Source organism: Cyprinodon tularosa, unplaced genomic scaffold (genome assembly GCF_016077235.1).
Source record: "Cyprinodon tularosa strain WSP-4 unplaced genomic scaffold, ASM1607723v1 ctg186, whole genome shotgun sequence".
Lineage (NCBI taxonomy): Eukaryota > Metazoa > Chordata > Actinopteri > Cyprinodontiformes > Cyprinodontidae > Cyprinodon > Cyprinodon tularosa.
The window spans coordinates 307,181-324,057 of record NW_024038652.1 but is presented as its reverse complement, the minus strand read 5'-3'; the positions used below and the strand labels follow the sequence as shown (position 1 = coordinate 324,057).

The window sequence follows — 16,877 nt, the reverse complement described above, 5'->3', positions numbered from 1 at the left end:
AACTGTTGAATTTGGTTTATTTATATAGGACTACATTACAACATATAAGGCAACTTTATAAAGAGGCTCTATTCATCCGCAGATGTATAAAATCCAATTAGGTCTTAATTAAGATAAAAACACTTCATTACAATTCGTCATAGAGACTGAGTCATATCAAATTATATACAATGAAATTTAACAACAGATTCTTATACAGTACAACCAAAGTTAGTAGGTCATTTAAGGCCAATTTATAAAACAGTAATCTGTTTAAAGAACACAGCTGAGGAGGAAACCTCCAAAATCTAAACCCAACTGTATTTTTTTTTCACATAAAAACATTTTATTTCCTGAGTTGGCTTAAAAAATAAAACTCTTGAATGAATGAACACAGTTAGCAGAATATATTTTTTTTCTAATGATACTTTAAAAGTGTATTAGAGATTGACCGATGCAGGGGTTTTTTTCAAGCCTGATGGCGATTATTTTTCTGTCTAACTGAACCCTGATACGTGCAGCCATTTTGGATTTCTCTTCTTCTATTTACACAACAAAAAAGGCACCACCAAAACAAATGCCACATGAGTCTGACTATAAAGGAAAAGAAATCTTTATTAACAAATTTTACTTGTATAAGAAAAAAACACTAACAATGGTTGGACCAAAAATATCTGCACCTCACATGATCTCAAGGCTTTGCAAGCTGAATGCACTGGTAAATCGAACAATGCAAATCAACCGATACCGAAACATGACAAAAAAATGCTAATATTGCCCGGACGTCATATTGTATAGGACGGCTGATCTGTTTTTCTTTCTTGGCTGACTTATTAGTGCATTAGGCAGCAATGCCTTGAAAACGCATGAAGCGCATGCATTCACCTCCCTCCATTTTTGATTTATTGTTAATGTTTTCTTTGATTTATAAACAAAAACTAAAAAAATATTTGTATTATATTGACAACTGTTTAATATTGATTACTATATAGTCATTTAAACAGAGGATGCGATAGCAATATCGGTTTCAACAATTGCCAGAAAATATTGTAAACATCGGGGATCGGTTAGGCTGATGTCAAAATAATCTGTGTTGGTATTGGTCTATCTCTAATAATAATAAATCAGTAAAAAAAAACATAAAATTGTGAGTTCTTATCCCTTCTAGGAGGATTAAAACAGAGAGATAGTCTTGGACAAGTTTTATTAGTAACTAAGACAGGTTGGTCCCATTATATTGCAAAGCAGATGCTTCGTTAATTTCTGCTTTTGTGCAAAAAAGAACATTTTAGATCGAATAGATTTGAAAACGTCTAGCATCTATTGAAGTATTTTTTGAAGGATCAGGAGCACTGATCACATAGCTGATTGTGTGAAAAGTTCTGTATAAATACATTTGGATTGATGGATGAAGCCAGGCTTTTCACCAGCTGCCAGCAACAGGAAGAAAAGACAGAACCACAGCAATAAAAGCAGAAACAAACAGGATGTTGAGCATAAATCTCCAGAAGAAGGGACTCTGACATCTCCTCCCGTGGCCTCTGCTCTTGAACCACTGAACCACCTCCTGCAGGTTGTGCTCCTGCGGCTCATATCCCAGCTCCTTTCTGGCTTTGGCCATGCTGAAATAATGTGTGACGCCTGTTTTATAAACCTCTGTGCGAGTCAGCAGGGGCTGGAAGTTGTAGAGCGGACCAATTATGTGGTGGATCATTTCAGTGAGGAAGGCAAACAGGTAGATGAGTGAGATGGGGAGGCGCAGTTTGGGGAAAGGATAGCCCAAGCCTTCAACCAGAGGTCTGAAGAATTCAAAGTTATTGACAGGCTTCCCATCAGAAATGAAGTATGCCTGGCCGGCAGAGCGGTGCTGCTTCTCTGCAGTCAGAGCCTCTGCAGCAAGCATGTGAGCGGACACCAGGTTATCCACATGGACAAACTCCACCAAGCTGCTGGGACTGCCATAAACAAAGCTAAAGATCCTCTTCTCTATGTAGCTAACTATTCTAGGGAGGTGCCTCTGCTCACCGGGTCCATAGATACCTGCTGGACGCAGAGCGCAGGTCCTCAGCACCTCAGAGCTACCAGTCAGGGCTGTTCCGTTTGCCTTTAGCACTGCCATCTCAGCCAAGGACTTGGTTCTGGAGTAATGGTCGGGATGAAGATGGAGCGGCAGATAAGGAAGGCTTTCGTCGCCGTTCTCTATCACTTGGCCTCCGAACACCACGTTGAAAGTGCTGGTGTAAACCAGTCTCGGTACTCCGTTTTCCACACAGGCTCTCAGGATGTTCTTGGTGCCCTGAACATTGACCGCCTCGATCAGGTGTCTGTTCAGCTGCTCCCTACCAGACATGCCATAAGAGGCGATGTGGAACACGCAGTCAACACCCAACGCAGCCTTCTCAACTTGTGCATAGTCACGTATATCTCCTTGCATGAAGACCATGCCTTCAGGAAGTTCTTGGCTTGGACGAACAGCGTCGAACAAAACGGTTCGGGCTCCTCTTTTATGCAGAGCAGATGCAAGGCTGAAAATAAACAATTTAAAATAAATAAATCTCACTGAAACTCATAGATAATCTAATCTAAATAAACACAGCAATAAAGAATATAAAAAATCACCATTCTAAGAATCCAAAAGAAGAGAAAAAAAAAAAAACACCCAGATAATTAACACGACAGCACCACCTTGTGATCATTAAGCAGAACTGCATCAGGTAAGTAGCACAAACTGAAACATTTTGATAAATAATACATGTAAAACAGTTTTTACCGAAATCCAAAGTAGCCACAACCTCCCGTTAATAAGAACACCTTCTTGTCCATTTGTGTGCTTTCCATCGCAAGAGAGAATCTGTGCATTGAGGAGTAGATTAAAGACAAAGATAAAAATAATTACAAAAAGAAACATTGAAATTATGAAACGATAAATCTATTGGACTGAATAAAAACGTATTGTCTTTTCTGAATCCTCTAAATTTAAAACTTGGGTCGTTTTCATGGGTTTTGCTGCATATTTCAAAAGATTTAAAAAAGTTGTCCTATTTTTTTTTCATTTTTGCCCTGTCACACTCATTGACACATAACTGAATTAAACGGCTCCTTTAAAAAAACAGATCATTATCAAAGTAAAAATAGCTTTAAATTTTAGAAAATATATAATCTTTATATATTCATTTAGAGTTTGAAGTCATAACACAGCACCAAGCTATCGGTGTTTACAGCATTAACGACCATTTTTCAACACTTGGCAGAGTAATTTCTAGTGTTTAAGTCTATTTAGATTTATCAGCAGCTTTTGATTTAATTATTTGGTATTGAGTTAAAAGCAAGTAGGTATTCACTTAAAGCCCTTATTTCTGTTTTATATTTGGCAGACCAGTGTTTGCCTGCTCATCTATTTTATATCTGCAGTTTTGGGGTCCTCTGGTTCACTTCCATCCATTTTGATTGATTGAATGATTGACTTTATTCAGGTGAAATGTACTCATTACATCAGCTCAAATTGTCAAAAGAGAAGAATGTGCCAAAGGAAGAAAAAGGTGCATGGGTTATATACAGTATATACACCGACTCCACATATGACAGCTTATTTTATTTTATTTATAGGATTATTATACAGGGTTATTGCACAGGGTGTATACATGGGTATTTATATAGATGGATATTTATATTCATATATCTATTTTGTAGCTTTTGTCATATTTTATCCATGACTAACGTGAGGAATCCATAATATTTCAAATTTACTAGAAGAGTGTAACACCCAGAGGTGTCAAGTATCAACATACAAATACTTTGTTACGTTACTTAAGTAGAAAATTTGTCTAATTTACTGGAGTGATTATTTTTTAGAACCGTTTTTACTCCTACTTCTTACTTTTTTTTGCAATTATCTCTACTTTCTTCTCCTTACATTTTAAAAATAGACTTGTTAGTTTTGATTAATTTAAGATTATTTTAATCATGGCCTGTTGATATTTAAAAATGTATAAAAAGCATCAAAATAACTAGTTCCATTCAGACAATTAATTTCTTTGTGGTTGGACTCGGTGCTGCCCCAACTTGTTGTTCACCAAGTACCAGAATGAATAGTTTTCCATGATGATCCAAAGTTAAATTTGACACTGTTACCATTAGTTATTAAACTAAGAAAATTACGTCTAGGAAGTTATCATTCAGGATTGTAAAATGTTCCTTTAATAGGGTAGTGCAGTAAAGCTTTTGTCCTTAACATTTTTCCTGCATTACTTTTATACTTCAAGCAGTTTTAAAAACTGTACTTTTACACTTTTAATTGAAAAAAGCTTAAGTTGGTCCTCCAGGTTCTACAAAAGTGTTTTTATACAGCAGGATTCCCACTTTTACTTTAGTAATAAACATGAGTATTTTTTCGCCCTAGATATCTTTTACACCTCAGTGTTACTTCATCCCTTGTTGTTTTGTCCTGTATTTATTCTATTGTTTGGTTGTCTTATTTGTGAAGCACTTCTGTAAACTTTTCTCATTGATTTTAATATAAAAATAAATCTGATAAGAATGTCATGTTTAGCTTTGCTTCTGTTAACTTTGATTGTACGTTGTGTTTTAATAGTTCATATCAGATAGTTTGATTTTGATCTAGAAAATACTTTTTTTCTTTTTTACACACGTTTAGGAAAACCTTTGCACATTTGCGTGAGATTTAGGTTTCCTCGGATTGTGACGTCATAATCGGAAAAAGTAAAATAACATAGAAAATCAGGGGCTATTCATACTGCAAGAAAATGTTTTTCAGCAGATCATAATGATAAAGATTTATAATAATAAAAGTCGTGACCAGCACCCTACTATAAGTCAACTATATGGTTGTAACAGGAGTTTCTGACCGCTCACTTGTTAATCGGTGGCTCCCACCTCCTCACTAACGTGTACAGAACGAGGAAAAACGTCCACTTTACTTGTACTCGCTGAACACAGCAGTCCGACAGCTACTTCCGTGTACTTCTGTCCGGTTTGTTACGTATTCACGTTCTGTTATTGCACTGACGTAGGAGGAGTAGACGCTTCCATTGGCCAGTAAAAAGGTTACGTCAGCTCGTTCGCCATATTGGGAGTGGCTAGCTTAATTTCATAATCAAGACTGCCATACTTAGAATCTATTTTTCCAAGTTAAGGAAGCACCAAAATGTGTGTTTAACGAGTTGCTAATAACTAGTAATTAGAGCTTCGTAATTATTTACCTATAAATTATATGTGACGGATACAGAACAATATATATATATTTTTTCTTCCACCAGCAGCGCCATCTAGTGGTGTGAATCAAGCTGTTACTAACCGCTTGTAACGTACACGGCGGCAGCTCCAAAGATCCGAGTCTTATCAGCTGCAGACAGCGAAAACACTCCCTAAGCTGACTGTTGTTATGTCATCTTCTGCAGGTAAGAGGTCATTTTAAAACTCCGGACAAAGTCTTTCCAAAATCGACGAGGCATTGGAGTTTTACTTCGGTTACATAATGATTACAGTTCTAGTTTTACACTTCAAGTCCAGCTGTAACCGGATGTTTGCAGCACATGGAGCTATAATGCTTTATTAAACTTTTTTGTTATTTATTTATTTTTTTATGAAATATCCACTCGGAATAATTGTTTTCAGGGCGTAGCCAAAAATTACGGAGCCCCTCTGATGACATGGTCAAAAAAAATGTTTAATTGTGGCCACGAAGTAGTATTTCGTGCGCACGAAGTAGTATTTCGTGCGCACGAAGTAGTATTTCGCGGCCACGCAATAAGTATAACGTGCGCGCGAAATACTACTTCGTGGCCACGCAATAAGTTTAACGTCCGCACGAAATACTTATTAATATCAATAAATCCGCCCCTGTTTTCAGGCTTATGTTAACTGTAATGACTTATCTTGGACAGGCTGCTATGTAAACGGGCCTTTGGTCCTTCGTTTAGCATTGCTCCGGTTGTTTACACTACGCCTTTTCCACCTAAAATAGCGTCTTAGCAACAAATGTCACGTGACTGGCGGAGACCGACTGGGTAAGCAAATCGAGCGCGCCTTAGACCTTAGAGAAGGCGCGCTCGATTTGCTTACCCAGTTGTCAAGGAATGATATTAATATTATTAATAAGTATTTCGTGCGCACGTTAAACTTATTGCGTGGCCACAAAATAGTATTTCGTGCGCACGATAAACTTATTGCGTGGCCGCGAAATACTACTTCGTGGCCACAATTAAAATTTTTTTTTGACCATGTCATCAGAGGGGCTCCGTAAAAAATAACAATAACATTTAATTGAATTTTCTTTAAATGTTATATCTCGACACATTTAAGGGAAAGATGCAGTGTTTTCAAGATGATTTTGCTACAAAGTAAAGTGTGGCATGCACATGTATTCAACCTAAAAGACTAAAAGGACATTCAGTTCAGTTTATTTATATAGCGCGAAGTCACAACACATTTTATCTCAAGGCCATGGGCGGTTCTAGAAAGGGGCCGACGATCATGTTATGACCCTTGTTGTGGCCCCTGTACTGAAGACATAATACACAGAGAAGTTCTAATGATGATATGCGCTGGAACAGAAATGGTTACTGATAGGTCCTTTGGATCTGTTTCATTCAAAGTTTTCTATATAAGGAAAACCAGTTGATTGCATCGACTCATTGACACGAATGCAATCCCTCTCACTAAGCATGCTTGTAGCGACAGTGGAGAGGAAAACCTCCCTTTTAACAGGAAGAAACTTGGCTCTGTGTGAGTGGCCATCTCCCGAGGCTGATTGGGATTCAAGGAGACAGAAGCAGAAATACAGAAAGAAGCAGAGATACAAAAGGCAGCTGTAAACCAGCTCCACAGGCGGCCCCGTCCAGGAAACACACTGCCAGGGAGACGAGCTCCGAGCCAGCTCCCATGTCAGAGGAGGAAAGAGAGCACATCCAGTTAGTCACAGTGAGAGAAACAGGACTACACTGAAAAACATGCCAGGCTCCAACATCTATAAACAAAGAACACACACAGAACCCTGTCAGAATGTTGTTCTTATAAATGCATAAATACCCTGATTTTTCCAGGTGGGATGAATTTGGACGAGTACTTCCAAAGGATTGGCTTCCAAGGCCCTCATGATAAAGCGGATCTTGAAACCTAGATACAAACTCTAACTCGACTTAAAAGCAATGTAAAATGACTGAAGTACTAAATATGTTTAAAACAAGGTTCACTGTTTGAAATATACTCATATATTTTGCCTTATTTAAATTTCTTTTTTCAAATTTCAAGTGTAAATGCATGTAACGGATGCACAATTTAACAGATTTTATATTTCTCCTGTAATGAAGAGGACTTCCTTGTTTAGTAGGCATTTCTTTTTGAGAGTTTCTTTAATATTGTATCCATACAGTATTACCATGTCGGGACGTTCACTTTTTATTTTTATTATCGTGAAGACTACTAAAACCATGCTAACCTCTAATCATTTTGGCCAACAACAGTCTTATGTGTTTGCACTTATAGCTTTGTATTTCAAGTGTTTTCCTAAAGTTTGGAAGCAAAATGTAAAGTTTTTCTAGATAAAACTAGTATTAAAAAGGCAGTGATGTTAATGTTCCAAATTTGTGTATAACTCCTCTTTAAATCCTTTTCTAGCAATGTTTTATTTTACATGTTTTGATTTCAGTTTGATTTGAAAATATAATCACTTTATAAAACTTTTCTCCCAAATTCCTTGAGTGGATTAATACAGTGTACTAGACTCCTCTTAAACACACCATAGAGTCAGGAGTTAGCTGCTGTGTAAAGCATACTTATACAAAGGTCATTAAATCAAATTTCTTAGCTGTTTTTAGTGGCTGTAAAGCAGCACTTTTTCCTCTCGACCAGATTTTTTTCCTTGCACCAAACTTTCTAAAAAAATTAGCAATAAATAAATCTTTTTGCAAAGCCAGCTTCTTTTGAAATGACCTTTTGTATCTTACCCTGCTTTTGTAAGAAGGTAGATAAGAAAAACTGAATTGTATAGCATCTTTCACAGATAGCAGAATCACAAAGATTTTAAAGATTGTCAGTGACTCTGCTGTGTTCCTTTTTATTGCTTTCGTCATACAGACTTTTCTTCCAATAATCAGTAGGAAATGAACAGATGAAATAAATATCTGAATGAAATGACTGTATGTCGTATGAGTTTCACGTTTTTATAGATTTAGCTTCTCAATGCACCCCTGGACTATGATCCAATTGGAATGTGGAAAGTTTTGTAGAGTCTAAAGTCTGCAGCCTTAGTAAACCTGCAGGTCAAGGTGTGCTGCCGTTCTTGCAACCGTTCTTGTGCGCTAACTGTTTACTCTGTCAGACACTCTCACATGACTTGGCAAACAACCAGCTTATCCAAACGTTGTCAGATATTAAATCTTTACGAATCTGAAGTTTTTCTGTAGTTTTGATTGTTTGACTGAGGTAAGATTGAATAGCTTCTTCTTTTTCTTTCTTTTATTATTGCTTGTATTTATTTTGGAGGATTTCATATTTTTCTTTTGCTATTGAGCAGGCTTTAGGCACATTTTTAAAAGGCAAGTAAAAATGGACCTAATGGATAAATGTAATTTCCTACGTTTTCCAGGTGAAATGAATCTGGACGAGTACTTTCAAAGGATAGGCTTCCAAGGCCCTCATGATAAAGCGGATCTTGAAACCTTGACATCGATCCACCAGCTGCACGTCATGTCGATTCCTTTTGAAAACCTCAGCATTCACTGTGGCGAGTGGATCACCATGGACCTGGAGGTTATTTTCAATAAGCTGGTGAGGAGCAGCCGTGGAGGCTGGTGCCTTGAGAACAACTCCCTGTTTGGATGGATGCTGAGAGAAATGGGCTTTGATGCGACAACGCTGAGCTCCAGAGCTTTCAACAGTATCATCAATGACTTTGGTGCTCTAGATTCTCACCTCATTCACAAAGTTATCATTGACGGGAAGGCTTATATAGCTGATGTTAGCTTTGGAGTGTCTTCCCAGATACGGGAGCCATTGGAGCTCATTTCTGGAAAGGACCAACCGCAGGCAGCAGGGGTGTTTCATCTTATCAATAAGGGGGACATCTGGATGCTGGAGAAGACAGGAAGGAAACCAGAGGTTCTGAATCCAGAATTTCACAAATCCAGCCTGGTAAACAGGAAGGAGACGAAGCAGATCTACTGTTTCACCCTGGAGCCTCGACAGGGCGATCATTTCACCGATAAAAGCCAGAGACTCCAGAGAGACCCCGCCTCCCTCTTCACCAACAAGTCCATCTGCTCCCTGCAAACGCCTTCAGGATTCAAAGCTCTGATTGGCTGGACTTACAGCGAGGTCACCTACAAGCCAGAGGAAGGGGTGGATGTCTTGGACATGAGGAACGTAGCAGATGATGAGATTGATAAAGTTCTATGGGAACATTTTAATGTGAAGCTTCAGAACAAACTAAAGCCTGTATGCAACAAAACATTTTACACTCTTTGATAAAAAAACACTCCGGAGAAGTAGGGAAACCTTTAACTCAACATTTCCACCAAGTTATATGTTATACAATAGATACAAACTCTAACTCTACTTAGAAGCAATGTAAAATGACTTAAGTATTAAATATGTTTAAAACAAGGTTCACTGTTTGAAATATACTCATATATTTTGCGTTATTTAAAATTCTTGTTTCAAATTTTAAGTGGAAATGCATGTGACGGATGCACAATTTAACAGATTTTATTCTTCTCCTGTAATGAAGAGGACCTCCTTGTTTAGTAGGCATTTCTTTAATATTATACCCATACAGTATTACCATGTCGGGACGTTCACTTTGTATTTTTATTATCGTGAAGACTACTAAAACCATGCTAACCTCTAATCATTTGGGCCAACAACAGTCTTATGTGTTTGCACTTATAGCTTTGTATTTCAAGTATTTTCCTAAAGTTTGGAAGCAAAATGTAAACAGTTTGTCTAGATAAAACTAGCATTAAAAAGGCAGTGATGTTAATGTTCCAATTATGTGTATAACTCCTCTTTAAATCTCTTTCTAGCAATGTTTTATTTCACGTTTTGATTTGTTTTGAAATCATAATCACTTTGTAAAACTTTTCTTTTGTCCTAAATTCCTTGAGTGGATTAATACAGTGTATAAGACTCATCTTAAACACACCATATATTCTCTTCAGAGTCAGGAGTTAGCTGCTGTGTAAAGCATACTTATACAAAGGTCATTAAATCAAATTTCTTAGCTGTTTTTAGTGGCTGTAAAGCAGCACTTTTTCCTCTCGACCAGATTTTTTTCCTTGCACCAAACTTTCTAAAAAAATTTAGCAATAAATAAATCTTTTTGCAAAGCCAGCTTCTTTTGAAATGACCTTTTGTATCTTACCCTGCTTTTGTAAGAAGGTAGATAAGAAAAACTGAATTGTATAGCATCTTTCACAGATAGCAGAATCACAAAGATTTTAAAGATTGTCAGTGACTCTGCTGTGTTCCTTTTTATTGCTTTCGTCATACAGATTTTTCTTCCAATAATCAGTAGGAAATGAACAGATTAAATAAATATCTGAATGAAATGACTGTATGTCGTATGAGTTTCACGTTTTTATAGATTTAGCTTCTCAATGCACCCCTGGACTATGATCCAATTGGAATGTGGAAAGTTTTGTAGAGTCTAAAGTCTGGAGCTTTAGTAAACCTGCAGGTCAAGGTGTGCTGCCGTTCTTGCAACCGTTCTTGTGCGCTAACTGTTTACTCTGTCAAACACTCTCACATGACTTGGCAAACAACCAGCTTATCCAAACAGATATTAAATCTTCACGAGTCCGAAGCTTTTTTGTAGTTTTGACTTCTTGACTGAGGTAAGATTGAATAGCTTCTTCTTTTTAAAATTTTTTATTATTGTTTGCATTTATTTTCGGTGGTTTTCAGGTTTTTCTTTTGCTATTGAGCAGGCTTTAGGCACATTTTTAAAAGGCAAGTAAAAATGGACCTAATGGATAAATGTAATTTCCTACGTTTTCCAGGTGAAATGAATCTGGACGAGTACTTCCAAAGGATAGGCTTCCAAGGCCCTCGTGATAAACCGGATCTTGAAACCTTGACATTGATCCACCGGCTCCACATCATGTCGATTCCTTTTGAAAACCTCAGCATTCACTGTGGCGAGTGGAACACCATTGACCTGGAGGTTATTTTTAATAAGCTGGTGAGGAGCAGCCGTGGAGGCTGGTGCCTTGAGAACAACTCCCTGTTTGGATGGGTGCTGAGAGAAATAGGCTTCAACGTCACTACGCTGGGTGCTAGAGTTTTTAACAGCACCACCAACGACTTTTCACCTAGGGAGGGTCATCTTGTCAACATGGTTCAAATTGACGGGAAGGCTTATATAGCTGATGTAAACTTTGGGGTGTCTTCCCAGATATGGGAACCGCTGGAGATTGTCTCTGGAAAGGACCAACCGCAGGCAGCAGGGGTGTTTCGCCTTATCAACAAGGGGGACAACTGGAACCTGGAGAAGACAGGAAGGAAACCAGAGGTTCTGAATCCAGAATTTTCATCTTCCGGCCTGGTGAACAGGATGCAAACATATCAGATATACTGCTTCACCCTGGAGCCCAGAGAAGCACACAATTTCACAGAAACAAACCAAGCTCTTCAAACCGATCCAACCTCTTTGTTCATCAATAAGTCCATCTGCTCCCTGCAAACGCCTTCAGGATTCAAAGCTCTGATTGGCTGGACCTACAGCGAGGTCACCTACAAACCAGAAGAAGGGGTGGATGTCTTTGATATAAGAGACATTACTGAGGATGAGCTCGATCAAGTCCTGAAGGAACAGTTTCATTTAAGGCTGCAGAAGAAGATGAAGCCTGCAAACAAAAAAGCATGCTACACACTTTCGAAAATAACTAGAATACTTTTTAATGACTTGTTTGATAATATACAAGCTGCATTTAATCAGATGTTCATCCTTTGTTTTTATTCAAAATATCAATCATCAAAATGTCAATTCAAAGTCTTGTTTTTTTTATCAATAAAGAAAATTAAATCCAAACAAGTTAATTATTTCCTCCTTTGATGAATTTGTCCACGTGACATATGTCTTTACGCTTCTCAAAGATATATAGTTTGAATATTTTAGTTTAAATTATTAAGGAAAAAATATTTAGTTAGTGTTATTGTTTACAGAGAAAATGTAAGTGCAAATATATTTACTTATAAAAAAAAATTATAAAAAGCAATTAATTTACCATGATATTTGTCAAATATAAACGGTAGATGGTGAATATATATATATATACAAAGAAAACTAAAATGTTTTACCAAGTTCAAATATTACCAGTACCAAAACAAGCAAAATTCGTTCAAATTACAATATCTGTTTTCCAAAGAATTTCAGTGAAAAGGAAGAAAAAATATAATTACCTATGAGCACAAAAGATGGTTGAAAGCTTTATTTTTTTCTCCTACGACAGCATTTTGAATGAATAACCTCTTATTTTCCTTGAAAGTGTACAAAGTTCGAAAAATACAAATCAAAGGAAAATCGGGCATTAAAGTCTGAGATTTAATTTAGCACTATACAGCGCCATCTGCTGTTCATGTGTAGATATTACAAGTCAGGGCAGAATATCTGCGTTTGGTCCCGCCCTTTAAAAGCTTTTCATCCAATCAGTTTATAGTTGGGGATTTACCCAATTCTGATTGGTCAGAAAGCCCGTCCTTCATGTTAGAGGAAACAGAGGCATAACCAAACAACGAGTAGCTTCTTGGCGAGACAGAGATGAATTCCTTGGAGCAGGCCGAAGGTAACAAACAATTAAAGCGGGTTATTTTCACCTTGATTTGTAACCCCTTTAAGCTTCCTACTGTGTTTTATGTATAAGAAATAAATAAAAAAGAAAAAATACATTAATTTTCTTGTCAAGATGGAAACCCGGCATGAGGAGTTGCTAGTTTTATTAGCATACTTGCTAGCCTTGCGTGGAATTTTTCTGTCGTTTCCCTTTTAGTTGACATTTGCATATTTTAACATCTGTTCTGTGATACAAGCAAAAAAGTGGGAGATTTGTTTTGATAAAAACATTTAAGTTGTGTGCTGTTTAAGCTTAAAAAAAAGAAATAAAATTGTGCTAAACTGAATACTTTTATTTGTGCATGATAGCAAAGTTCCTGTTGCCTTACAGTCATATAAATAAAAGATTTAAGTCCCTACATCATCGATGCTCACTATAACGGTTTTTAATGTGTCCCTTCATTCAACAGACCTGAAGGCGTTTGAGAGAAGGCTGACCGAATATGTCTCATGTTTACAACCTGCAACAGGCAGGTGGAGAAGTGAGTACCTGTTATTACTGACCTGAGGTCTGTCAGGGTGGGAAGGGACTTTCAAAGCAATGGCTTCCTATTTCTATTAATCACTTTCTACAATTAACCAAAAATATTAGTAGAAAAAGACCCCCCAAATGGGGGGGATTGTGCCAAGATCTAGTCACCTTTAGAGGAACAGGGGATTAGAAAGGTAAATATTCTGCTACTTTGGGAGTGTTGAAGAGTAGATGGGTCTGCCTTTAGTCATTAGGAGCGGTTCTGTACTAACATGTTTCCTGCAACCATATTTGTTTAAACTAGAGATGTCCCGATCCAGGTTTTTGCACTTCCGATCCGATACCGATATTGTTTTTGGACTTCCGATCCGATACCGATACTGGCCGATACCAGCCTATCCGAGCATGTATTTAAGTTTAAGTTAAAGTATTTAGCCTTAGTTGTAAGACTCATGTTGAAAAGGGTTTTAGTACTCTTGATAACATCTAGCCAGCTAAATTAGGTGAGATTGAATAAAACACAATGCTTGGTAACAACAAACTTATCTGTTTATTAAGAGATAAACACAAACTGGACAAAATTATGAATAGCAATCTGAAATTGCACAGTGAGCAGTAAAACCGTAAACAGTTAAAGGTGCAAGTATTACTGTAAGTTTTAATAAAAATGCAAAACAGGGGAACACTGGCGCAAAATAGTGGAATGGATCGTTTCAATCGGCGAAACTGGAAAATACGGAACGGATTTTTTTTTAAAACTGGATCGGCAGTCTGGATCGGCATGTTACATGCTTTGCCGATACGCATTTTTTTGCCAATATCGGCGTCCCGATCGGGACAAGCCTAGTTTAAACCCTGATGCTCACATCCATACTGGATGGTTTTATAAATCATATTTTGAAAATTGGATGACGCCTCAAATGTAAACTAGTTTTCAAAACTGGTTTAGCTTATAATGACCTTTAAAAGCCTTTCAATTGATACAAATACCGGTATTATAAATGCTGATGGAGATTTAAAAAAAACAAAACAAAATTCTAATGGGATTTATGTGCTTTATTTTACATTAAAACCTGTAAAAAATATATTTTTTATAGATTTAAGTTGTTCAAATGTTTACCTTAGGGCAGGGGTCTTCAATGTTTTCCAGGCAAAGAACCCCTAACCTGATGGTGAGATGGAGGGGGAAAACCTAATTATATCTATTGTATGAAATAGTGTTCTATCAAACTGGTCCCATAGTCACTATATTACAGATGAAGTAATGTAACTAAAGTAATTTCTCCCTGAGATTATTAAAATATTTCTGATTCTGATTCCTGGTTGATGGGGCAGGTGTTGTGAACGAAACGGTGCCCAGTTTAAAAGAGATCTTGTGGGTTGCTGAATGTGTTCATTGATGACTGAAAGACATCTGCCTCCATTTATCTTTTTACTACAGTGTGTTGGATTCATGTTAATGTGTATTTAAAGACATATTAATAAAAAAAAAAAAATCTGGACCACGAAGCCTTGATTGGTTTCATTCTATTTAAATTATAATCCCATGTAGTGGAATGGCTCCTGCTTTGTATTTATCATTTAATGAACCGTCAGGTGGTGGTGCATCACTAAAACACTTGCAGCCGATCAGCAATAAACTCTACGGTGCAATGTTCTAACCTGGTTGTTTTTTTGTTTTTCTTTTTCCCAGTGATTTTGATAGTCGTGTCTGTTTGCACAGCCACAGGGGCTTGGAACTGGTTGATAGACCCAGACACTCAAAAGGTTTGTGTTACCAAGAGAAGAAAGCTTAATTCAGGAATACATTTTCACAGCTGCTTCTCGCAACAATTAAAAAACATTAGTTTGCAATACTTAAAGGAGCTTTTTCCAAGTGTAAAGACTAAATATTACTTTTTTCTTTCCCATACATGCCCTTACAATTGCCCGACGTGTAAAACGAGCCTCCCTGTATGTACCGCTCCATTAGTCAGTTCATGAGAGGTGATTTATTATAAGACAACAGGACTCTAAACACTAATTCACAAAAGTCTTTATTTCAAGTTGTCCCCAGACAGGCAAAACTTTCACCTTTATATTTAAGCCATGCTCCTTTAAGCCTTGATTTATGAATTTAAAATCAATCCTTTTTTCTGTTGACATCAAGGTCCCATGAGATTGTTAGAGGAACAATAAACCGACAACTGGAGGTAGCAACTACAAACCACTACCAGGTCGGCTACAAAATGTCATCTTATTGTGTTGTTGGTTGCCTGGATAAACAGACTGTAGGCAACTTAAAATTTTACGGTATACCTGCTGCTACAGCCAGTCGCAAAAACGGACATCAGCTGTGGTTACATGCAATAAAACGAGCTAACTGGACAGGAACATATCATTAAAATTTCTTTCATATGCATGGCACACTTCATATCCGAAAAAAAAAGCTAAATAATCTTGCAATTCACTGTTCAGTGGCATCTGTCTGCCTCCAGCTATGCCCTGCCCACAAAATACGTCACAATGATTATCAAGTGAAAAGGGGTCAATATGCAAATAACTTTAAGCTATTTTATAGTGGATCTTTTTTACCTAACCATATAAGATTTCAGCGTTAATCTAAATCATCCTTCCAAATGCTGCTTCTCTCCCTTCTTGTCTTGCAGGTTTCTTTTTTGTCATCACTTTGGAATCATCCCTTCTTCACCATCAGCTGCATCACCCTAATAGCCCTCTTCTTTGCTGGGATACATAAACGGGTGGTAGCACCCTCGATGTATCCTTTTTCTGCGCCAGTGAAAATAATGTTTTTAAAATATTACAGGTTGATTTTTTTTTTTTCTTTGACTCCCGTTTCTTCAGAATTGCTGCCCGCTGCCGCACAGTTTTAGCAGAATACAACATGTCCTGTGATGATGTAAGCTTGTCAATCCCTGGGAAATCTATAATTTGGGTTAAGTGTTTGCATTTTTTGCCTAATATTGTATTGAAATTTCTTGACAGACGGGAAAACTCATTCTCAAACCTCGACCAAACATTCAGTAACTACCGCTCAGGACGCTCTGGTGGTTTTCATCAATGGATGACCGTCCTTTGAGGCGTCTGAGCATCAGCGAGAGGACGGTGAAGAAGATTTCATCATCGTGATCATTTAGAATGAAGAAACGGACCGAAAGGGTTTTTAAAAAAAAGAAGTTTGGCCGCGATATTACTGAAGCTCCTGATCTCACACAACCCTTGATGTATTTTACATTTTTGAGTTTAGATGTTTTTTGTTTTTTTGAAGTCGAGCATGTATTTTATCTAAATGTTTCTATTTTTAAATTTATTTACCTAATAAACACACAGAGTGTGGAATTTCCTTATTCCTTGTCTTGTGTTTTCTCAGGTTATATCTAAACAATATTTAAATAAAAAACAGAAGTTTATAAAGTTACTTTTTAGAGCACTGCATTTAGATTTGCAGACTATATTCATTTTTTTAACACCAGAATATGATGCTATTTTAGCATAATTGTGTGTAATTAGCATACTAGCATAACTGTATTTACTTAAACTGAGATGCGTAACTATTTACTCAGTTACAAGAATAACCGT

At 37.1% G+C, this 16,877-nt stretch overlaps 3 protein-coding genes across 11 annotated transcripts; 2 read left to right on the top strand and 1 right to left on the bottom strand.

The window, feature by feature from the left end:
* On the bottom strand, positions 1-9,212 carry sdr42e1 (short chain dehydrogenase/reductase family 42E, member 1). Of its 5 annotated transcripts, XM_038282594.1 has the most exons (4): positions 8,911-9,212; positions 6,963-6,964; positions 2,750-2,830; positions 1-2,504 (listed from the first exon to the last, which is right to left on the bottom strand). In XM_038282594.1, exons 1-4 carry the CDS (start codon positions 9,190-9,192, stop codon positions 1,403-1,405), a joined length of 1,467 nt encoding a protein of 488 aa, XP_038138522.1. In that variant the 5' UTR covers positions 9,193-9,212; the 3' UTR covers positions 1-1,402. The 5 variants fall into 5 exon arrangements, with proteins under 5 accessions (XP_038138522.1, XP_038138518.1, XP_038138519.1 ...); XM_038282590.1 differs by lacking the exons at positions 6,963-6,964; positions 8,911-9,212 and adding an exon at positions 4,852-4,999; XM_038282591.1 differs by lacking the exons at positions 6,963-6,964; positions 8,911-9,212 and adding an exon at positions 4,845-4,990.
* On the top strand, positions 5,245-12,064 carry si:dkey-78a14.4 (arylamine N-acetyltransferase, pineal gland isozyme NAT-10). 5 transcript variants are annotated; one of them, XM_038282596.1, is made up of 3 exons: positions 5,245-5,396; positions 8,585-8,836; positions 11,247-12,064. In XM_038282596.1, the coding sequence occupies exons 1-3, from the start codon at positions 5,381-5,383 to the stop codon at positions 12,047-12,049; spliced, it is 1,071 nt and encodes a 356-aa protein (XP_038138524.1). In that variant the 5' UTR covers positions 5,245-5,380; the 3' UTR covers positions 12,050-12,064. The 5 variants fall into 5 exon arrangements, with proteins under 5 accessions (XP_038138524.1, XP_038138523.1, XP_038138527.1 ...); XM_038282599.1 differs by lacking the exon at positions 5,245-5,396 and adding an exon at positions 8,124-8,421; XM_038282595.1 differs by lacking the exon at positions 8,585-8,836 and having other exon boundaries at positions 5,260-5,396; positions 10,995-12,064.
* A 563-nt stretch (positions 12,065-12,627) lies between these two features.
* cnep1r1 (CTD nuclear envelope phosphatase 1 regulatory subunit 1) lies at positions 12,628-16,645 on the top strand. Its single transcript, XM_038282621.1, has 6 exons — positions 12,628-12,779; positions 13,237-13,308; positions 14,992-15,065; positions 15,947-16,056; positions 16,143-16,197; positions 16,284-16,645. The coding sequence occupies exons 1-6, from the start codon at positions 12,755-12,757 to the stop codon at positions 16,323-16,325; spliced, it is 378 nt and encodes a 125-aa protein (XP_038138549.1). The 5' UTR covers positions 12,628-12,754; the 3' UTR covers positions 16,326-16,645.
* The last annotated feature ends 232 nt before the right edge of the window (positions 16,646-16,877 follow it).